Source organism: Osmerus mordax, chromosome 22 (genome assembly GCF_038355195.1).
Source record: "Osmerus mordax isolate fOsmMor3 chromosome 22, fOsmMor3.pri, whole genome shotgun sequence".
Taxonomy (NCBI): Eukaryota; Metazoa; Chordata; class Actinopteri; order Osmeriformes; family Osmeridae; genus Osmerus; species Osmerus mordax.
In genome coordinates, this window is record NC_090071.1 from 439287 (window position 1) to 462724 (window position 23438).

General features: G+C 51.1%; 1 protein-coding gene across 1 annotated transcript in view; it reads left to right on the plus strand.

The window, feature by feature from the left end:
• The window catches only part of LOC136966421 (nck-associated protein 5-like), a gene marked incomplete at its 3' end in the record, with an annotated part of 78091 nt that overhangs the window by 36002 nt on the left and 18651 nt on the right, over positions 1 to 23438 (plus strand). The window contains exons 4-7 of the mRNA XM_067260926.1: positions 2705 to 2838; positions 14032 to 14122; positions 17349 to 17495; positions 20982 to 21050. Coding sequence (XP_067117027.1) covers positions 2705 to 2838; positions 14032 to 14122; positions 17349 to 17495; positions 20982 to 21050 — 441 coding nt within the window. The remainder of the gene's footprint in view (positions 1 to 2704; positions 2839 to 14031; positions 14123 to 17348; positions 17496 to 20981; positions 21051 to 23438) is intronic.

A 23438-nucleotide genomic window follows, 5' to 3' on the forward strand; every position in this document is an offset into this window, starting at 1 on the left:
TCTGTTCCAGAGGTGTTTAATCAGGGAATATGACTGCTCGCAACAAACTGGCAAAATAATATCAGAATTTACCAGCTGTGAAATGGTGTTGTATTTCGGGACCTTTGCATCGTCAGTGTTTGTGACACCTGCATGATAATATTCCGTACAACAAGATTTAATTTGTTCTGAAATTACATTAAAATCTGTTCTGAATTTGTTCTGAAGATCAGCTGTTTGTCTAAACGAGGTCTGAACACCGTGGCCCCAGGCCTGTAGGGGGATGAGCTCAGGTGTTGGCAGACCTCTAGTCCAGATCTAGGTCTGGTCCAGGTCTTTGTCTAGTCCAGGTCCTGGTTCAGTCTACTCCGGGTCTAGTCCAGATCTAGACCAGGTCTATGTCTAGTCCAGATGCAGGTCTATGTCTAGTCCAAGTCCTGGTGTAGTCCAGGTGTATTGGTTCAGAAGAGAAACTGCACTACCTCGTCGTTAACATGTTTAGTGTTTGTGTTTAGTGTTGTCTGGTGGAGTGATTTGGTGGATGCAGTTGTATTCCTTGTTTTGCCTGTTTGACTTGATTTCCTGCACAGTTCCAGCACAGCGCTGGAACAATTTATCTTTACAGCGATGCTGGTATAGACAGTTTAATGTGTGTGGGATTTAGTCACACAGCATTGCCAGCTTGTAGCACTGGACAATCTTGTGTCCAGGCAGCCACTGGGTGGCGCTGTAGGGCTGTTGTCATGTCAAATTTAGAAAGAAAAGAAAGGTTTTACTTTCTCAATTAGAATTTGTTTTTAATATTTTTAACCATTAGCAAGTTGAGCTAATGCCACCCTGAGGTAGGAGAAGGAAACACAAGCAGGTTTCTGAAGCAACACAACTTGATGTAAAGTGTCATGACTTCCAGACTTCAACAATGTCTGTCTGATCATTAAATGTGACTGAGTGATAATTATATGTCATTAAGCACCATGCAACTAATGCTTCAATTCAGACCTTGAAGCATTTTGGTGGCAATTATAGACTTACAATAGGCTCTTACAAGACTCTTGCTTTGCAAAGTCAATAAGTCAATACATCTAGCCAGTCAGACAATCAGTCAGTCAGTCAGCTAACTAGCTAGGCTGGTCACTAAGACCAGCCAATCCCTAACCTCCCTGTCACTAAGACCTGCCAATCCCTAACCTCCCTGTCACTAAGACCAGCCAATCCCTAACCTCCCTGTCACTAAGACCAGCCAATCCCTAACCTCCCTGTCACTAAGACCAGCCAATCCCTAACCTCCCTGTCACTAAGACCAGCCAATCCCTAACCTCCCTGTCACTAAGACCAGCCAATCCCTAACCTCCCTGTCACTAAGACCTGCCAATCCCTAACCTCCCTGTCACTAAGACCAGCCAATCCCTAACCTCCCTGTCACTAAGACCAGCCAATCCCTAACCTCCCTGTCACTAAGACCAGCCAATCCCTAACCTCCCTGTCACTAAGACCAGCCAATCCCTAACCTCCCTGTCACTAAGACCAGCCAATCCCTAACCTCCCTGTCACTAAGACCAGCCAATCCCTAACCTCCCTGTCACTAAGACCTGCCAATCCCTAACCTCCCTGTCACTAAGACCAGCCAATCCCTAACCTCCCTGTCACTAAGACCAGCCAATCCCTAACCTCCCTGTCACTAAGACCAGCCAATCCCTAACCTCCCTGTCACTAAAACCAGCCAATCCCTAACCTCCCTGTCACTAAGACCAGCCAATCCCTAACCTCCCTGTCACTAAGACCAGCCTGGTGGAACAACACATTGTTATTGACTGAGATTGACCAGACAGGGGTGGCTAGGAATAGAACACGTAGCTCATAGACGCATCCAATCATGATTCACCTCAACCTTTAATATGACTTTGACCGCCGAAACACTGTCAGAACTATCAGTGTGTAGATGTGGATGTGTACAGTAAATGTTGGTGTATGAGAGTGTGTGTGGATGTGTACAGTAAATGTTGGTGTATGAGATTGTGTGTGGCTTTGTAGAGTAAATGGTGGTTTATGAGAGTGTGTGCGGATGTTTACAGTAAATTTTGGTGTATGAGAGTGTGTGTGGATGTGTACAGTAAATGTTGGTGTATGAGAGTGTGTGTGGATGTGTACAGCAAAGGAATGTGTGTGTATACAGTGTGTACAGGGAGTCAGATGGCTGAGTGGTGAGGGAGTCGGGCTAGTAATCTGAAGGTTGCCAGTTCGATTCCCAGCCGTGCCAAATGACGTTGTGTCCTTGGGCAAGGCACTTCACCCTACTTGCTTCGGGGGGAATGTCCCTGTACTTACTGTAAGTCGCTCTGGATAAGAGCGTCTGCTAAATGTAAATGTAAATGTATACTGGGGCAGTGCTCAGGCCCTGTGCACTCAGGCCCTGAGCACTGCAGAGCTGGAGGGAAGGTTCTTGGTGAGAGCAGACTGCTGACCTGAGTGTGTGTTGGCTTGTATGCTGGTGGTGTTGTGTGGGTGCTGTTGTGCGTGTGTGAACGTGTGTAGTGGCAAGATGAGTCTCTGAGCTCTAAGTCAGAGTAGTCCAAACATGGCAGCTCCTGCAGACCCACCCCTCGTCCACCTTCACGATGGTTCAACCTTCAGCACCCAGGTCAGATCATGACCATGCAGGAAGCAAACTTCCTGTTGGATGTGCAGCCTCTGAAGAGCTACTTCCTGTGTTCTGTTGTCCCGGCAGCGAGAGAAGCTTCTGAGCGCCCTGGAGGAGGAGCGGCACCGCAGGGGGGGCAGCGAGAGACGTCTGGGGGAGGCGATGGAGGACTCCCAGCTGGAGCGCGCTCAGATGGTCTCCTTACAGCAGCACGTCTCCAGGTAACCCCCTCGCCATGGTTATCACATCCACGACACCGGGACGATAGTAACACCAACGAGCATAGCTGGTTGTTGAGGAAAGGTTATAAGAGAGACGTTTGGTTCATGCTAATCCTCTTTGGTTCCACTTGTTTGCGCTGAGCTGGACTGTGGTCTGGCTGAATGGGAACAGCTCTATGTTAGGTCCAAATCCCCTGTAATGTTGCTTGGGATAAACCCACCTCTTAAGTGGATCGATACATTATTATTTATTTTGTGATGTTGCACTCAGTTATTCCCACAGTACCTTCTAAATGATCTGTGTCTGGTCCCCTGGTCCTGCTGGTGTCTGGTCCTGCTGGTGTGTCTGGTCCCCTGGTCCTGCTGGTGTGTTGTGTCCCCTGGTCCTGCTGTTGTGTCGTGTCCCCTGGTCCTGCTGGTGTTTCTGGTCCCCTGGTCCTGCTGGTGTGTCGTGTCCCCTGGTCCTGCTGGTGTGTCGTGTCTCCTGGTCCTGCTGGTGTCGTGTCCCCTGGTCCTGCTGGTGTCGTGGTGGGGGATGTGGTCTGTTGGAGCCAGCAGACTACAGGAGAAACGCTCTCAATGCCTCTGAACAGAAGCTGATTAAAGACAGGCTTCACTCAGGCTGTGCATAAACAACATGGCCAGCTCTCAGACTCTCTGTCTCCTTGGATTGTTAATCTGTTTTTGCTTGATTGAGAGTGTGTGCAAATGTACTGTGTGTACTTGCATATGAGTGTGTATGTGGGTGTGAGTGATTGTGTTTGTGTGTGTGCATGTGTGTGTGTGTATGTGTAACATACCTGTTCCTCAGTGGATTACCATGTCCCTAGGATTCAGTAATGAGACCAGCTCAGAGGCAGATGGGACATCAGTGTGACTATTTAATAAAGAGCTTAAAGACAACAAGCTAACACACACACCGGCCAACTGCTCTCACTGGGAACCTTTACCCTACTTCTAGTTCTGCTGTCCTCAGCCCAGCATACACACGCTCACACACACACTCTCTCACACACACACACTTACACACACATTCACTTACTGCACATGTATGTGTATGGTATACCATACACATGCACACTCATAGATCAATCCGAGAACACACGTTGAGCAGTATACCGATCATGTCCTTTGACGAAGGTAATCCGTCAAATATCCATGGATTTCAGTTCCATGGATTTGTGGCAATTTAGTTAGTGCTGGTCATAATTTGTCTTGCATTAGTAAATGAGCTTTTCTCTGAGTCGCCGTTGAAGATGCCCTGCAAAATGTCGGTGGGCATTCAATCTTTTAAACACACTGAAGTCTTTCTGACCCCAGGCAACAATGGATTTTTGTGGCTAATTAAGTGAGACTGTTTTCAGAATGCTACAGTGGCACACATCATACGATCTAGATAAACAACTCCCCTCTAGCAGGCTGGCGTTGGCAGTGTGTGTGTGTGGGGGGGGGCGGTGGCGGGTGGGAGATCATAGCGTCCTAACTTAGCGTTTGATGTTGGCCCTGATGATCTCCAGGTGAACAGAGGTGCAGCTAATGAGCTGCTAGTTAGAGCACCTTGTTGCCTCGCTGCCTCTCTGCCTCTCTGCCTCGCTGCCTCTCTCCCTCGCTGCCTCTCTCCCTCGCTGCCTCGCTGCAGAGGAAGGCCTCCTCAGTGGGGAGGCAGACACACTTCCTGGAGCGTGTGTATAAACACTCGAGTCTGGTGAGTGTGTGTGTGAGAGTGTGTGAGAGAGTGTGTGTGTGTTTATGTTTACTCGATAGTGTAAGGTGAATGTGGGTTTGGAAGCTGACCAAAGTGGAGCTGTCTGGCTTTTTCCTGATTCCTGTCTCCTCAGAAAGACATCTTTCACCCTTTCCTCTCCACTCCTCTCCTCTTTTACACGTCAGTCTTCAGATCCGCAGGTCTGCCTGCATTCCTGGGGGAGCTGGTCACACACACTCACTCACACACACACACACACACAAATGGACAAACACTCACAGACCCTCCCTCTTTGCTGTGTGGGGGAGGAGACCCTGGGTCACATGGCCAGCCCCTGACTGGGTCTGGCCCCCAGGGCTGGGCTGGCTGCTGGGGACGGCCCTCAGGGATTAGCCCTCCTCTCCTCAACCCACCCTGCCAATCCCTCAGTCTGCACAGACACACCGGAGAGACATAACTACAGGAGACAGACGGAGAGAGAGAGAGAGACTGAGGAAGAGAGAGAAGGGGAGAGGAAGAGAGAGAAGTGGAGAGGAAGAGAGAAGGGGAGAAAGTAGGAGAGAGACGGGGAAAGGAGGAAAGAGTGAGAGAAGAAGAGAGAGATTGAGGCAGGAAGACAGACCTCAGAGTTGTGTCTCTGGGCAGATCAGTCAGACAGATAAAGTGAACAGTAGAGAGTTAGGGGTGGAGGAGAGAAGGGAGAGGTGAAGTCTCACTGCTACCCTGGACAGAGACTCAGAAAGCTAGCCCTGACCTCCTGACCTCCTCCTCCCCCTCAGGATGGGGTCCTGGGAGGCCCTGGGGAACCCCTTCAGAGGACAAGATGTAGGGCTGAAGATGAGGAAGGCTGTGTTCAGGTAGTACAACTAACTAACCAACTTCTCTGCTGATGTGTTTTAGTTAGACACCTTTCTGTGTCTGTCCTCAGATCTGTGAGGCTGGGAATGTTGCTCCTGAGAGGCTGGGAGTGTTTCTCCTGAGAGGCTGGGAGTGTTTCTCCTGAGAGGCTGGGAGTGTTTCTCCTGTGAGGCTTGGAGTGTTTCTCCTGAGAGGCTAGGAGTGTTTCTTCTGAGAGGCTGGGAGTGTTTCTCCTGAGAGTGTTTCTCCTGAGAGGCTGGGTGTGTTTCTTCTGAGAGGCTGGGAGTGTTTCTCCTGTTTCTCCTGAGAGGCTGGGAGTGTTTCTCCTGAGAGTGTTTCTTCTGAGAGGCTGGGAGTGTTTCTCCTGAGAGGCTGGCAGTGTTTCTCCTGAGAGGCTGGGAGTGTTTCTCCTGAGAGTGTTTCTCCTGTGAGGCTGGCAGTGTTTCTCCTGAGAGGCTGGGAGTGTTTCTCCTGTGAGGCTGGGAGTGTTTCTCCTGTGAGGCTGGGAATGTTTCTCCTGAGAGTGTTTCTTCTGAGAGGCTGGAAGTGTTTCTCCTGAGAGTGTTTCTCCTTAGAGGCTGGGAGTGTTTGTCCTTTTCAGGGAGCAGCAGCAGTCCTGTGTTGGACACGGTTCCTCAGTTTAGCAGGATGAGATCATGAGAGCCCTGCTCCGTGAGCTCTGAGTTAGTCCTGAAACACGGCTGTCCGAGGCTGTTGTTATGGCAGGACATGGGAGATGTTTGGCTGTGCTAACAGCAGCAGCAGCAGATGATGAGCGTGTTGAAGATTTACAGCTCAGCTGGGTCTGCTGTCTGCATGTGAGGAGGGTGGTTGGTTGTTTTCAGTGTCTTGCTCAGGGCCAGATGCTCAGGTTAGCGCCAGGTTAGCTGGGCTAGCGTCAGGTTAGCTGGTTAGCACCATGTTAGTGCCAGGTTGACTGGGTTAGTGCCAGGTTAGCTGGTTAGCGTTTGGCTAGCAGGGTTGGTGAGCTAGCTGGGTTAGAGTTTGTCTAGAAGGGTTAGTGTTTGGCTAGCAGGGTTGGTGAGCTAGCTGGGTTAGAGTTTGTCTAGAAGGGTTAGTGTTTGGCTAGCAGGGTTAGCATCCAGGGGACTAGTGCTGGGTGGCTACCCTAGCCCCCAGGTCATGTGTTCAGCTTTTCAGTGCCACTGCTCTCTCAGCTCTGCACAGCTGCACAGCTGCTAATGTACTCAGGAACGAGCTGGCTGGATGCATCTGTGTTTGGAAATCAGTGCCCTGGGGCTAATCACACACCCTCCACCATCCATCTCCCACCTCCCTCCCCTTCCCTGCCTCACACCCTCCCCCTCCATCCTCCTCCCTCTCTCTGTCGGCCCAAATAGTTTTAATTTTGAGAAAATCAAAGGAGGCCTCTGGTAGCAGCTGCAGAGCAGGAATGAAGGACTGCTGTTTGTTAACACACTCTGCTGTTTGTTAACACACTCTGCTGTTTGTTAACACACTCTGCTGTTTGTTAACACACTCTGCTGTTTGTTAACACACACTGCTGTTTGTTAACACACTGCTGTTTGTTAACACACAGTGTGTTAACAAACAGCAGAGTGTGTTAACAAACAGCAGAGTGTGTTTGTTAACACACACTGCTGTTAGAGAGAGAGAGAGACATATAACACTGCTACTTCTTGATCATCTGTCTAATGCTCTAACCGCTGAGCTCCCTCTCTCCACTCTCTCTCCCTGCCGTCCCTGTTGTCTCTCTGCAGCTCACGCTACATCATATTGGCCTGTAACAGGTTTGTGTCATTTATAAGATTCCAAACTTTACGGTCCTGCCTTTCTTGAGCATCAATGACCTCAAGGAGGAGGTTGACTGGAACACGAGTGTGGGACTGGAGAGGGATGGAGGGGCTGGGATGATTGAGTCGTTGAGCTCGAGGGAGTTTAGTTGAGTTGTGGCTGTTTTAACTTCCACCTGGGATTAAACATGCTTGTTGTGGGGTTTTATAGGCGTAGTAAAGGAGGTCATATTACAAGCTGGTGTGAAAGTAGGGCATCCGCTCACACATGGTGGAGGGTTTCCTGTTTGTCGCCAGTCTGCCCGGCAACCGGAGCCTGCGGCTGCCGCCTGCCTGCCCCTGTGGCCGTCTGGGCCAGGACACTCAGTTACAGCAGCACTTAGTGGATGATCCCTGACTAGATGGCTGCAGACATCAATCATGTCAAGACTGGTTGGAGAACAACATTGTAATGCTAGCCCAGTAGAAACGTGCAGGGACCCATTTCCTGCCCTCTGTCACGTGTTTCATCCAGAGAGTTAGAGGTCACCGGTGCACGCTAGTGGTTTTAAGGTCAAAGGTCATTGTAATGCTAGCCCATTATATACGTGCATGAAAGACACCCCCCCCCCCCCCCCCCCCCTCCAGCAGGGATCTCAAAGAAGCATTGAAGACAACAGTCACCAGAGAGACGATCTCCTCCTGCCTCCATAGTCACTCCCATCAGCCTAGAGCACAATTACCCAGAGTTCTAACTCTCAAGGTTTGGAGGGAAATGAGAAGAGGGTGAGAGGTAGAATAATAACTATGCTTCTGGCTGAGTCAGCAGGCGCAGCAGGATAATGGAATAATATTTAGCCGTCAACTGACAGTCACGCGAGAGCTCTCCTGACCCCGAACACACACACACACACACAAGTGTTCTCTACTCCCCAGCCTCTCTCTCTTTGTCGTAGCTTAAGACTTTTCTAATTGTGCTTTTGTCAGAACTGATTAATGAGGGCTGAGAGGCTGAGAGGCTGGGAGGCTGGCAGGATTGGATAGTTGTCCTAGCATGGATATCTGTCCTACTGTCCTAGTCCTTGCTCACCTCTTGCTTTCTCTCTGACTGACAATGATCATGGTAGAGTAGGTAAGATTCAAAGCTTTCATTTTGTAACATGTTTGCCTTGTAATTGATTTCATTCATTTGCAATGTTATTCAATGCGTATTTCATTTAACCGTACTTTGACCATTCTTGCTCTGATTTAACCCAAATTAGTCAAATAACTATAATTTCCATTTGTATTGCCATTATTTGGTTCATGCTGTTTAGCCAATATTTAACCCCCTACGCATGGTTATCTGTCCTAGCATGGTTATCTGTCCTAGCATGGTTATCTGTCCTAGCATGGTTATCTGTCCTAGCATGGTTATCTGTCCTAGCATGGTTATCTGTCCTAGCATGGAAAGTGTTAGCAGCACTTAAAGCCTCCTAATCCCTGGGAGCCAATATGACTCTCTGCATGACTTCAACACCTCACACATGACCAGGCAAGCCAATACCAGGCCATGCCAGGTCAGACAGGGAAATTCCTCCTCTACTCTCTGGTCCGGTCCCCAGCAGTAAACCCTCTCCTGGTTTAGAGCAGCTTAACGGGGGACATATGTGGAGGGTCTTTCTCCTCCTGCCCCCCCCTGCCCCCCCCTCCCTCCCCCACCTCCCCCCCCCCACCCACCACCTTTCAGACTGAGTCAGGAAGACGCCTTGCAGAAGAGACCGGACGAAGGCCAAAGCATAGAGGGGATGAGATCCATGGGGGGTGATGGAGGGGATGAGAGGGGGTTGGAGTGATCCACACCAGCCAGAGACTAAAGCTGCTGTCTGTCCATGAGAGAGAGCCACTCAGGCTTGTATTATTCTTGACTGGCCTATTTTAGCTCACAGACCCACATACAGTCCAGTGTCTGGGTCATAGCTGCTCTGCCTGCCTGTCTGTCCACATGGAACTCATGAATCTGTGCACAGTGTTTGTGGCGTTTTTCCGGAAAAACTACTTTGTTAAGAGCGCACACAAAACCAACATGGGGTGAGTTCTGATTTGTTAGGAACAATGGAGACCATTCTAGTATTTCTCTCTCTCTCTCCACTCCTCTCTTCTCTCTGTCTAACTGTCTGTCTCTCCCCCTGCATGTCTATCCCCCTCTCCCCCATTTTACTGTGTGTGTGTGTGTGTGTGTGTGTGTGTGTGCGTGTGTGTGTGTGTGTGCGTGTGTGTGTGTGAGTGAATGTGCCAGAATTTACTGCAGTCTTAACTTGAGGTGAGTGTTGGTCAGAAACGTCATAAAGTATGTTTTTATTAGCAGGTCTTTAAAACTTTCACTGGGAGTCTGGAGCATGCCGGATGTTTCTGAGTGCTTAGTGCCGGGAAGCAGATCTCTCCAGGAGGAAGTGCTTAGTAACAGGAAGCAGATCTCTCCAGGAGGAAGTGCTTAGTAACAGGAAGCAGATCTCTCCAGGAGGTAGTGCTTAGTGACAGGAAGCAGATCTCTCAGGGAGGAAGTGCTTAGTGACAGGAAGCAGATCTCTCCAGGAGGAAGTGCTTAGTGACAGGAAGCAGATCTCTCCAGGAGGAAGTGCTTAGTGACAGGAAGCAGATCTCTCCAGGAAGAAGTGCTTAGTGACAGGAAGCAGATCTCTCCAGGAGGTAATGCTTAGTGACAGGAAGCAGATCTCTCCAGGAAGAAGTGGTTAGTGACAGGAAGCAGATCTCTCCAGGAGGAAGTGCTTAGTGACAGGAAGCAGATCTCACCAGGAGGAAGTGGGCGGACTTGAGATGTCTCCAATGTAGTCAGGTGACCTGCAGCCAGCCCAGTGTAGTCAGGTGACCTGCAGCCAGCCCAATGTAGTCAGGTGACCTGCAGCCAGCCCAGTGTAGTCAGGTGACCTGCATCCAGCCCAGTGTAGTCAGGTGACCTGCAGCCAGCCCAATGTGGTGATGAAACACACCTCCCCCTGATGTTGCCCCCCCCCTCTAAGCTGTTTGTTAATCTCACCTGTGGTGAAACATTGATTAGGCCTTGTGCTTCCTGAGTGCTTGTCAAGCTGTTTAAGATTCAGCATTTGCAGTCGGAGGGTCCAGCAAGCCTGGCGCCTCCCCCTCCCTCCCCCACCTCCCCCTCTCTCCCCCCCACCCCTCCCCCGTCCTGAAATGAGCTTCCTCATAGGAGGTCAATCACATCCTCTTTGATTGGAACCATGTTTACATTGATGGCATTGCAAAATGTGTCAATCTTGCTACAGAATGCATTTAAAAATGTTCTTAGACAGTTCTTACTTTTTTCCCTAGTTCTGTCAGTATTAGAAATATATGTTTAGGTGTAGGGTAGGAGTTCTCAGGAAGCTTTTTAGGGGGGAGAGTTTAGAATTTACTCTTTAAGTAACTCTGTACTTCCTTTTTATCTTTGTTTTGAATACGTTATTTAATTAGTTATCACGCTCCAAAAGAAAACATGGATACTTCAAAAAATGCATCACACGCTTCAAATACCACTGGCTCTTCACTCCTTCCTACTTTGAGGTAAATTACTTGAAGGTGCTTGCTGGAACGTGTAATCAGAGCCCATCAGATGTGCTCATTGGGGGTTAATTGTCCCTGACATTCCTATTTGCAGTGTTCCTTCACACGAGGGAGAATGTGGAGAGAATTAATAGATGGCAAATGCTGAGTCTGGCCTTTTAACGGGACTGGAAGAACACAGCCTGCTCTCTCTGCTGTTTACCGGGAGATTCATGCATCATGATTCATACACCATGATTCATACACCATGATTCATACATCATGATTCATACACCATGATTCATACATCATGATTCATACACCATGATTCATACATCATGATTCATACACCATGATTCATACATCATGATTCATACACCATGATTCATACATCATGATTCATACACCATGATTCATACATCATGATTCATACACCATGATTCATACATCATGATTCATACACCATGATTCATACATCATGATTCATGCACCATGATTCATACATCATGATTCATGCACCATGATTCTTACACCATGATTCTTACACCATGATTTATACACCATGATTCATACACCGTGATTTATACACCATGATTTATACAGTATTAACTTGTGCTGAGTTACTGAAACTGAAACACCTTTCATTAAACATATATTTCTTATCAATTTGGAGAGAAAGTTCAACTAGATATGAAAAGTGTTTCAGTAGCCAGATTTATACCTTTCAATTCCAGCTATATAAACAGCTGCTTCAAGGTGTAACCCTAACCCTATATAAACATGTTTCCAGTGAAGCAGTGGATGCACATCTGTCAGTATACTGGTCCTCTGCAGTATAACAGTTAGTTGCCATTTCTGATGACTTTGAGTCCAGTTTGGAGGTTGTTCTGTGCCGCTGAGCCTCGACTGAGTCTGCCTTGACTGCCTCAACTGAGTCTGCCTCGACTGCCTCGCCTGAGTCTGCCTCGAATGCCTCGACTGAGTCTGCCTCGACTGTCTCGACTGAGTCTGCCTCGACTGCCTCGACTGGGTTAGGGGGAGTTGGAGGGGGGGTGTCATCAAAGGACTGTCACCATCCTGCCATTTAGCCATGTGGAGGTCAGAAGGGGTCATACAGGCATGTGGACATCAGCAGGGGTCATACAGGCATTTGGAGGTCAGCAGGGGTCATCTTCTCTGTGACTTCCTGTCTGCTAACTGGCCTGCCACGGTCTGCTGTCCAAATGTGTTTATGATTTTGTAGTTTTGGAACTCAGCATTTTCACATTTATTGTAGATATAAATGCACCGATCATCTTAAAAGAAGTTGGAACAGTTTCTTTTCTGTCTGTTTGACCTCAACTCTTGTCCTTTTCCAGTAGTACCACAGTCGCTTGGAGCTAGCTAGGTCTGTTGCTATGCAGATCCCAGCTATCAGTGAGAGCGTCCTTGACCTTGTTGCTGGTCTGTCCTCTCTGCTGTCCCATGTCCCTCAGCAGGAAGATTAAGGCCAGTGTGTCACATAAAGGCCTGGCAATCTGCTGCCTCAGGCCTGGCCGCTGAGCCGCTAGCTAGCCCTGATTACAGCACCAGCTCTGTCGAACAGATGGTCCACTAGCAGGAGAGCATCGCTTTAGCCACACACCGCTAAAGCCAGCTAGCCACCTAGCTACTCTCCTTTGCTAGCCATAGCAGACACCCAGCTGAAGCCACCTAGCCACACTGCTATGTTAGCCACCGACACACATCTGACGGCAGCAAACCACCTCTCAACTGGGAGTCAGGTGGCTGAGCGGTTAAGGTGTCGGGCTAGTAATCTGAAGGTTACTGGTTCGATTCCCGGTTGTGAAAAACAACGTTGTGTCCTTGGGCAAGGCACTTCACCCTACTTGCCTCGGGGGGAATGTCCCTGTACTTACTGTAAGTCGCTCTGGATAAGAGCGTCTGCTAAATGACTAAATGTAAATGTAAACTGAGAAGTGGTCCCACCAGCCTGTGAAACACACACAGGGAATAATTAATACAACCAGCATTAGCGTAACCAGATGGTATGAAGAGTTTAATATTACCCTGTCATTTATTAAGCTTCAATTGGAACAAAGTAGAAAGTTTCATTGTAAACATCCGGGTCCTCAAAGCAGCTTTCTCCAGCAAGGGCTCCAGACACCCCTCTCTCAGGAGAGCATCTGAAGCACGAGCCGGAAACACTACCAGGCAATTTGATACAGTTCCATTGACATTCCTCTATCACCTCAACAGTGTCTATGATGAAAGCACTGCGCTATCAAAGCTTAGCCATCCTTGCATTGCTCCGTCGTATGATAGTGTTTTTTTCCTGAATGTCACAGTGTTTCTCTGTGTATATCGCTGGAACACCGGAGCTGAAAGGAGATGTGGAGTGTGTTGACATCAGGTCACAGCCACCCATAGAGCTAGCTATTGTCTCATGAATCATATCGAAATAGAGATTGCAGCTCTTGCAGCTTTCATGTACTGGTTTATATTGCGTGTGTGTGGAGACCAGCAGTGCATCACCGCATCCATGCAGCATCCAAACCTTCCACCTTCTCCTAACCCAAACCTTCCACTTTCTCCTAACCCAAACCCTCCACCTAACCCAAACCTTCCACCTTCTCCTAACCCAAACCCTCCACCTTCTCCTAACCCAAACCCTCCACCTAATCCAAACCCTCCACCTTCTCCTAACCCAAACCCTAACCCTCCACCTAACCCAAACCCTCCACCTAACCCAAACCCTCCACCTTCTCCAAACCCTAACCCTCCACCTTCTCCAAACCCTAACCCTCCACCTTCTCCAAACCCTAACCCTCCACCTTCTCCATACCCTAACCCTCCACCTTCTCCAAACCCTAACCCTCCACCTTCTCCAAACCCTAACCCTCCACCTTCTCCAAACCCTAACCCTCCACCTTCTCCATACCCTAACCCTCCACCTTCTCCAAACCCTAACCTTCCACCTTCTCCAAACCCTAACCCTCCACCTAACCCAAACCCTCCACCTTCTCCTAACCCAAACCCTAACCCTCCACCTTCTCCAAACCCTAACCCTCCACCTTCTCCAAACTCTAACCCTAACCCTCCACCTTCTCCAAACCCTAACCCTCCACCTTTCCTAACCCTAACCCTCCACCTTCTCCTAACCCTAACCCTCCACCTTCTCCTAACCCTAACCCTCCACCTTCTGTCTCAGGACTCTGACCCAATGTTTTTTCCCTCCCTTGTCCCTGTGTGTGTGTGCGTGTGTGTGTGCGTGTGTGTGCGTGCGTGTGTGTGTGTGCGTGCGTGCGTGTGTGTGGGCGCACGTGTGTGTGTGTGCGCACGCGTGTGTGTGTGCAGGATGGAAGAGACAGTTCGGACGTTGCTGCAGAATCAGGGGGTGTTGGAGCAGACGGCTGTCGACACGGTGGACATCATGAAGGCTTGCAAGGTAACAACCCCGCTACCCCACCCTGCAATGTAACAACCCTGCTACCCAACCCCGCTGCCCCACCCCGCTGCCCCACCCCGCTGCCCCACCCCGCTGCCCCACCCCACTGCCCCACCCTGCTACGCTACCCCACCCTCCATCCTTGAACTTTTTGTTGATGCAAACTAACCTGACTTTGGAAAGGTTGGGGTTTTCAGCACTCCAGTCCTGTTCCAGCAGTGGGCTGTTTCTACCATCTAGATGTAGGAGTCGTTATGTCAATAGCACTGTGAGGAGTGTAGAATACAATCCTGATTTAATGACTCAGGAATACATGATTAAGGTTATTAATAAGATTTAATAAGATTGTTCAGAGTACTGTTCATTAGTAATAGATAGCTTTATGATATGAAAAATTATGTCTTTAATCTTCACCAAAGGTATGGCATTAACATTTCCAAACAGTCCAAATGACTTTTTACTCATGCACGTACCTCACCTTGGATCCTCTGATGCAGATATCATCATATATCATCATTACGATATCACTAAAATGACATTTCCAGGAGATGGTACTTAGGAATGGTTCGCTTGACCCAATGTTAGTTTCCTCAAGGATCACAATGACTCTTGCTCAGAGACTTGTTGCTCTTGTGGTTAGTGGTAACTGATTTAAATTTTTTGTACTCGCTGTGATATATTGTTTTTATTATTGTTGCTTGTTTTTTCCACAGGTGCACTTGTAGCAGTTCATGTTGTTGAATTGTAACTTGTTTAACTACATGCTCTTATGGTTCTTCCCTTTGGCACTTACTTTGGTTGTTCACAATGTATGCTTATGTTTTGGCTACTCGCAATGTTTTGTGGCTATCTTGTTGTTATGATCAGTGACCTATGCACTTTGTAAAGCTCTCTCTTGGAAGTCGCTTTGTATAAAAGCGTCTGCTAAATGAATAAATGTAAATGTAGATTAAAAAAAACACAGTCCATACATGATGAAAGGAGGAGAAAGTGGACAGGGTGAAATATGAATGTTATAATAGAACAGGAGAGGACACACTCACATACACGCCTGAGGAACAGTGCTGGGGTCAGGTGTCAGGGGTCAGCAGCACAAAGCTGCTGGTTCTCATCACGACGGGTCTGTTCAGAACAGCCAGGTGATGCAGAAAAGCAGTGTGTGGTGGGTTCGCTCCAGGCTGGACGAGGGGAGCAGCATCTTTCCTCCTGCTGTCAGGAAGCCAGGCTGTTTTGAGCCTGCTGTCAGGAAGCCAGGCTCTTCTGAGCCTGCTGTCAGGAAGCCAGGCTCTTCTGAGCCTGCTGTCAGGAAGCCAGGCTGTTCTGAGCCTGCTGACAAGAAGCCAAGCTGTTCTGAGCCTGCTGTCAGGAAGCCAGGCTCTTCTGAGCCTGCTGTCAGGAAGCCAAGCTTTTCTGAGCCTGCTGTCAGGAAGCCAAGCTGTTCTGAGCCTGCCCGTTAGGTGCATTTGGTTACGTCAGTGTGGGCTTCCTTCATCCATCACTGCAGCCAGCCACCGCAGTCTCAGCACGGCCACCACCAGTCCTGACAATTAGCTGTCAGGACAGGGGAGCGGGTGACAGATGCAGCCCTGTAGCCGGGCCATACATCACCCCAAAACCATGCAGCTGTGACCATGGAAACCCCCGTTCTGTTATTCTGAGCTCATGGAGCGCCTGCAGCTTGTCAGAGAGGAAGCAGCCCTGACGCCTGCTCTCATTTCCAATGGATCAGATGCATTCTGGGACTGAGATAAGAGTGTTTGTTGGGAAGAAGAGTTGGCAAATTAAAGGGCGTGACCTTAGTCATCTGGACTTAAGCATGGCGGAGCTGCAGGGATGGTAGTAGGACAAGAGTAGCTAGGATATGAATACCGTATCACCCCAGGGAAGGTTACTGCCTTTTATCATACATATTCAGTGGATTAAGAGGTAGATATAGTGTTAGTGTGGTTCAGAAATCATTAGTAATTGCTATGTTCTATCAGCCTTATGGGCCTGAGCAAAGCAAGTCTAACATACCTGGGTTGTTTCTGCTCTCTTACAATAACGAGAATGTTAGCTACCTCGGAGAAGCCTGCAGCTGCAATGTGAATCACAAAGTAGTTTATGAGGATTTCCAGGAACGTATGAGGAAGTTTGACAGGATCTAATGATCATGTGATTGTGTTGTATGCTGTTTTGCATAAACGGGACGTAATTAGTGTTGTCAGCATCAGGATGACTCCTTCTGGGGGGCACAGGGACAGGGCTGCAGTGTCAGGGCTGCGGGTGCAGGGCTGCGGGTGCAGGGCACAGGGGACAGGGCACAGGGGACAGGGCACAGGGACAGGGCACAGGGACAGGGCTGGGGGGACAGGGCTGCGGGGACAGGGCTGCGGGGACAGGGCTGCGGGGGCAGGGCTACGGGGACAGGGCTGGGGGCACAGGGCTACGGGGACAGGGCTGGGGGGACAGGGGACAGGGACAGGGCTGCGGGGACAGGGCTGCGGGGACAGGGCTACGGGGACAGGGCTGCGGGGACAGGGCTGCGGGGACAGGGGACAGGGCTGCGGGGACAGGGCTGCGGGGACAGGGCTGCGGGGACAGGGCTGCGGGGACACCAGCACTTCACAGACGTCCTTCCCCCTCTCTGTGTTAGAGAGAGAGGGGGAGAAGGAGGGGGAGGAGAGAGAGGGAGGGGGAGAGGTAGAGGGAGAGGGAGGGGGAGAGGGAGGAGAGAGAGGGAAGGGATGGAGAGCGGGGGGAGGAAACCAGAGGGAGCAAGGTGAAGGGGGGGAGAGAGAGGGATGAGAGCGAGGGAAGGGTGAGAGAATTGGGGGGAGGAGAGAAAGTTAGAATCCCTAGCAGAAAACAAGAGAAGGACCCTCAAGGTCAGCGCCCGTCAGCGCAAGACGGGAGAAACGTGACGAGGGCTTATGGGATGTCTGGCCTGTCTGGTTGGATCAGTTGTTTTTTTTCTTCTCTGTCACTGATCCGTCTATTTGTCTCTTGTTTTCTGTTTGTCTCTCCCCCCCTCCTCTCTCCCCCCTCGTCTCTCTCCCCCTTCCTCTATCCCCCCCTCCTCTCTCCCCCTCGTCTCTCTCCCCCTTCCTCTCTCCCCCCCTCCTCTCTCTATTCCACCGTCTCTCCACCCCCTCCTCTCTCCCCCTCCTCTCTCTCCCCCCTTCCTCTCTCCCCCCCTCCTCTCTTTCCTCCCGCATCACTCCCCTCCTCCCCTGTGTGGTGACAGGAGAAGCTGTCTGAGGAGGTGCTGAAGCAGAGAGCTGGTCTGGAGGAGAGCCTGGCTGACAGGACAGAGCGAGCGCTCCTCGCCAGCGAGGGAGGACAGGTCCAGGACGACACACGACTCCTCCTGGAGAGACTGCGGTCCCTGGAGGTACGGATACCCTCATACCCCTCTTCCTCCTCCTCCCCTTCCCTTTTCCTCTGCCCTCCTATTCTCTCCTCTCCTCTTGGGTTTGGGCCTGGGTTTGGGCCTGGGTTTGGGTTTGGGCCTGGGTTTGGACCTGGGCCTGGGCCTGGGCCTGGGTTTGGGCCTGAGCCTGGGCCTGGGTCTGGGCCTGGGTTTGGACCTGGGCCTGGGCCTGGGTTTGGACCTGGGCCTGGGCCTGGGCCCGGGCCTGGGTTTGGGCCTGAGCCTGGTGTTAACTTCCTCAGCCCTGCTCCTGAGACTCCAGCCGCAGCAGAACCAGGCAGCCAGAGGACTGGCCCCAGCTGAACCAGGCAGATAGGGGAGTCAGGTGGCTGAGCGGTGAGGGAATCGGGCTAGTAATCCGAAGGTTGCCAGTTCGATTCCCGGTCATGCCAACTGACGTTGTGCCCTTGGGCAAGGCACTTCACCCTACTTGCCTCTGGGGAATGTCCCTGTACTTACTGTAAGTCGCTCTGGATAAGAGCGTCTGCTAAATGACTAAATGTAAATGTAAAATGTAGATAGCCCCTCTCATATATCCTCTGCAGTTATCTCACTAAGTCTATTAGGAGTTAATCACATTATGCCTGGAGACCCCAGCTACTTATTACCAGAGTGGCTCTTGTGGCTGGTGTTGTGGTGAGAAACGACCAGGGAAGTTCCCCCCCCACCGCTCACTTGCTGTCTCACTCTCGCTCGCTCGCTCGCTCGCTCGCTCCCTCCCTCCCTCCCTCCCTCCCTCCCTCCCTCCCTCCCTCCCTCCCTCCCTCCCTCCCTCCCTCCCTCCCTCCCTCCCTCCCTCCCTCCCTCCCTCCCTCTCTCTGACATCATCAGCCTGATGATGGCTTCACAGCAGCAGTGATAGAGACACAGTCTTATTAGGACAGAGTGCTGCTAATTTCTTGTAGCTTCATGAGTCTTCTGGTACGAGTTGTCTTACCAGGAAGAAGGCCTGTAGGGATGCTGGCCTGTCTCATGATCCATTCCAGGCGTGCATTACCCCAAACGTTACATTTTAAATGGCTTTATCGAAAGTTATCTGCCATTTTATTCCGTCCCGCCTGGGTGATGGATGCCCCTGCAGGAGAGGCAGGCGGAGCAGAGAAGAGGCCATATATCACCCGCCCGCCGCCGCAGCGCCGTGCTAAGTTAGGGCGCCCGCTCTGAGACGCTTCCTCGCTGCGACGGCTCCCTGCATTAGCATGGGGCGCACGGCTAGCGCACGCTAGCAGATTGAATCGTTCTTGAGGCGCTTTAGTTTTATTTTTTAAAGGTGTGTTTGTTTTTACAGATACTGGACGTACATACAGTCTGTGCTGGAGGCACTTCTGGTGTTTCTCATCCCTCCTCCTCCTTCATCCTCCTCCCTCCTCCCTCATCCATCCCTTCATCCTCCCTCATCCCTCCTCCTCCCTCATCCCTCCCTTCATCCTCCTACCTTCATCCTCCTACCTTCTTCTAATGGGGGTGTTGGAGTTGTGTGGATTAGCAGGGTGATATCTACAGACCACCCGCTGCTGAGGAGGCTGGGAGGAGCAGCCTCTCTGTCTTCCAGCGCCAGAATGCAAGGTTATGGTGATAGAGCAGCCTGCAGGGTTATGGTGATAGAGCAGCCTGCAGGGTTATGGTGATAGAGCAGCCTGCAGGGTTAGGGTGATAGAGCAGCCTGCAGGGTTATGGTGATAGAGCAGCCTGCAGGGTTAGGGTGGTAGAGCAGCCTGCAGGGTTAGGGTGATAGAGCAGCCTGCAGGGTTAGGGTGATAGAGCAGCCTGCAGGGTTAGGGTGATAGAGAAGCCTGCAGGGTTATGGTGATAGAGCAGCCTGCAGGGTTAGGGTGATAGAGCAGCCTGCATGGTTAGGGTGATAGAGCAGCCTGCAGGGTTAGGGTGATAGAGCAGCCTGCAGGGTTAGGGTGATAGAGCAGCCTGCAGGGTTAGGGTGATAGAGAAGCCTGCAGGGTTATGGTGATAGAGCAGCCTGCAGGGTTAGGGTGATAGAGCAGCCTGCAGGGTTAGGGTGATAGAGCAGCCTGCAGGGTTAGGGTGATAGAGCAGCCTGCAGGGTTAGGGTGATAGAGCAGCCTGCAGGGTTAGGGTGATAGAGCAGCCTGCAGCAGGTCAGGTGAATCTTTAGAAGCAGCCCCATTTCAACAACCTTTTAAAAGCCCTCTTCATTACTCAACCAGACTTTTACAATGTTCTTTTATAAGTTAAATATGATTGACACTGATTCATGTAGTCTGTTTTGGTACATTCATTATACATGACATAATACAGAATGTTTTACAGCTCCAACAAAGCTTTTAGTGGAGGTGAAATCCCAGCATCGATAATAAATAGATGCTTTTTTGATATATATTCATCATGGGGGCTGGTAGAATGTACAGTGGAAACAAGGGTTTGACAACCCCAGCAGTGAGCTAGCCAGAGAGTCCAGAGAGGGGCACTGGCTGTGCCTGCTAAAGGGCAGGGGTGAGAGGCCTGTCAGGGCACTGGCTGTGCCTGCTAAAGGGCAGGGGTGAGAGGCCTGTCAGGGCACTGGCTGTGCCTGCTAAAGGGCAGGGGTGAGAGGCCTGTCAGGGCGATGGCTGTGCCTGCTAAAGGGCAGGGGTGAGAGGCCTGTCAGGGCACTGGCTGTGCCTGCTAAAGGGCAGGGGTGAGAGGCCTGTCAGGGCACTGGCTGTGCCTGCTAAAGGGCAGGGGTGAGAGGCCTGTCAGGGCACTGGCTGTGCCTGCTAAAGGGCAGGGGTGAGAGGCCTGTCAGGGCACTGGCTGTGCCTGCTAAAGGGCAGGGGTGAGAGGCCTCTCAGGGCGATGGCTGTGCCTGCTAAAGGGCAGGGGTGAGAGGCCTGTCAGGGCGATGGCTGTGCCTGCTAAAGGGCAGGGGTGAGAGGCCTGTCAGGGCACTGGCTGTGCCTGCTAAAGGGCAGGGGTGAGAGGCCTGTCAGGGCACTGGCTGTGCCTGCTAAAGGGCAGGGGTGAGAGGCCTGTCAGGGCGATGGCTGTGCCTGCTAAAGGGCAGGGGTGAGAGGCCTGTCATTGACAGTGGAGCTGACAGCCTCTGAAATCCCTTGGCTGCTTTTGACAAATTAGAAACAATGGAAATCAATAGGCTGTTCACCCTTCAAGGTGAAACAGGAGACTGCTGGTACTGAGTGAACATTCCCCAGTCCTCTTCTGGAGATCCAGACCACAGACCATCTCCTCGGTGGTCTCTGCCCTCCTCCAGCCCTGCATCTCGGTGCTTGTTCTCTGGTTTTGGAACCCTCCACCAGGGTGCATGAGTGAGTTCTCCAACATCAGCTGGCTGTCAAACTACAAGTAGCATTTTCTAACCAATTCTCTCTCTTTTTCACTCTTTTTCAGAGTTCAATTGGACAGTCTCATCATTTTTGAATGCAGCAAGGTTGTTTTCAATGATGACTGAATGTATGTGTGTGTGTTCCACAGAAGGAGAATTCAGCCCTAGCTTTGGAGAACCAGAAGCAGAGAGAGCAGTATGAAAGCTGTCTGGATGAGGTGAGAGCCTACACTTCATCCCTTATCTCATCCATCTCTTCACTCCTCATCCCTCCTCCCTTTGGCCACCAGCGTGTGGAGGATAGTGCTCTTCTATAGTACACTTTCTATATGCACATCTCTTTGGATAAAAGCGTCTGATTTCACTTCCACTAAAATGAATACAAATGTAAATCTGCCAGGTTAGAATCCTTCCTGTGAGCCACCAGAAACCTCTAAACAGGACAGCCTTCACACAGCGACCCACTCGTGTCTTCTGCAAACAAAACGTCTTCCAGAGAGTGACTCTTCCAAGCTCTCAGGCGGTGTGGGTGTTTAGCTCAGCAGGTCTCACCTGCAGCAGGCTTCACCTGCAGACCTGCAGCAGGCTTCACCTGCAGACCTGCAGCAGGCTTTACTTGCAGACCTGCAGCAGGCTTCACCTGCAGACCTGCAGCAGGCTTCACCTGCAGACCTGCAGCAGGCTTTACTTGCAGACCTGCAGCAGGCTTCACCTGCAGACCTGGGGAGAAGGAACGTCCAGGGCAGGAGGACCCCAGGTCTCTAGAAGAGGGAGGGGAGGAAGGAAGGAAGGAAGGAAGGGAGGGAGGGAGGGAGGGAGGGAGGGAGGGAGGAGAGGAGGGGAGGGGAGGGGAGGAGGGAGGGAGGGGAGGGAGGGAGGGAGGGAGGGAGGGAAGGGAGGAAGGGAAGGGAAGGGAAGGGAGGAGGGAGGGAGGGAGGGAGGGAGGGAGGGAGGGAAGGGAAGGGAGGAGAGGAGAGGAGGGAGGGAGGGAGGGAGGGAGGAGGGAGGGAGGGAGGGAAGGGAAGGAAGGAAGGAAGGAAGGAGGGAGGGAGGGAGGGAGGGAGGGGAGGAGGGAGGGAGGGAGGGGAGGGAGGGAGGGAGGGAGTGAGTGAGTGAGTGAGTGAGTGAGTGAGTGAGTGAGTGAGTGAGTGAGTGAGTGAGTGAGTGAGGGAGGGAGGGAGGGAGGGAGGGAGGGGAGGAGGGGAGGGGAGGGGAGGGAGGGGAGGGGAGGGGAGGGGAGGGGAGGGGAGGGGAGGGGGGGAGGGGAGGGGAGGGGAGGGAGGAGAGGAGAGGAGAGAGAGGAGAGGAGAGGAGGAGGAGAGGAGAGGAGAGGAGAGGAGAGGAGAGGGGAGGGGAGGAGAGGGGAGGGGAGGGAGGGAGGGAGGGAGGGAGGGGAGGAGGAGGAGAAGAAAATGAGAGCAGAGGGGGACTGATGTGATTAACGAGCTTCCAGGAGTGGTGGAGGGGGGTGGGGGTGGAGGGGGGGGAGGCTGGGAGGCTGGAGAGGGAGATAGAGGAAAGGAATGTTGAGAGAAAAGGAGAAGCAGAGAGAGAATGAGAGAGAGAAGAGGGAGAGAGAGAGGGGAAGGGAGAGAGAGAGAGAGAGAGAGAGAGAGAGAGAGAGAGGGGAAGGGAGAGAGAGAGAGAGAGAGAGAGAGAGAGAGAGAGAGAGAGAGAGAGAGAGAGAGAGAGAGAGAGAGAGAGAGAGAGAGCGAGCATGGGGCTAAACAGCAGTACTAGTACAGGACAGTCTGGCTGGGTTGTTAGTGCCTGGGTGGATTTCACCCAGGTCCCTGTTCCTCTCTCCTGCCCTCACAAACACACAGGCTGCTTTGTGTTCTGCTGCTCTCTGTGGACCAGAAGAATGCTCTCTAATGATCATGTTCTGATGAACTGTGTGTGTGGTATTGCTGTGTGTGTGTGTGTGTGGTATTGCTGTGTGTGTGTGTGTGTGTGTGTGTGGTATTGCTCTGTGTGTGTGTATATATATATGGTATTGCTGTGTGTGTGTGTGTGTGTGTGTGTGGTATTGCTCTGTGTGTGTGTATATATATATGGTATTGCTGTGTGTGTGTGTGTGTGGTATTGCTCTGTGTGTGTGTATATATATATGGTATTGCTGTGTGTGTGTGTGTGCGTGGGGGCGTGTGTGTTCTATCCTGCTGGATAATCGCAGTGGCTAGAGGGTGTTTAGGCATTTGGTAGAAACAGCAGAGCTGTTTGTAACAGTTGGGATGCTAGTGAACATCTTCTGCTGGTTAACCAGGTTAGGGGTAGTTAACCATGTTCTGCTGGTTAACCATGTTCTGCTGGTTAACCATGTTCTGCTGGTTAACTATGTTCTGCTTTAAACTGGTGTTTCCCATGATGAGCACATCTGACATCTGTCTCTACTGGTGGAGCTGACAGGACAGCTCAACCTAAACGTCTATCTTAATGCTCCTTGGTTGGGTTTGAATAATGAGCCCAGGGTTTCACAGGGGCAGATCAGTAACATGGAATGCCAGAGTGTATCATCATCAACATCTCCCATCATTCAATACACTGGCCAACTGCTGTGGCTTCACACTGTGTAATGAGCAATCAATGGGCTGTAATCGGAGTCT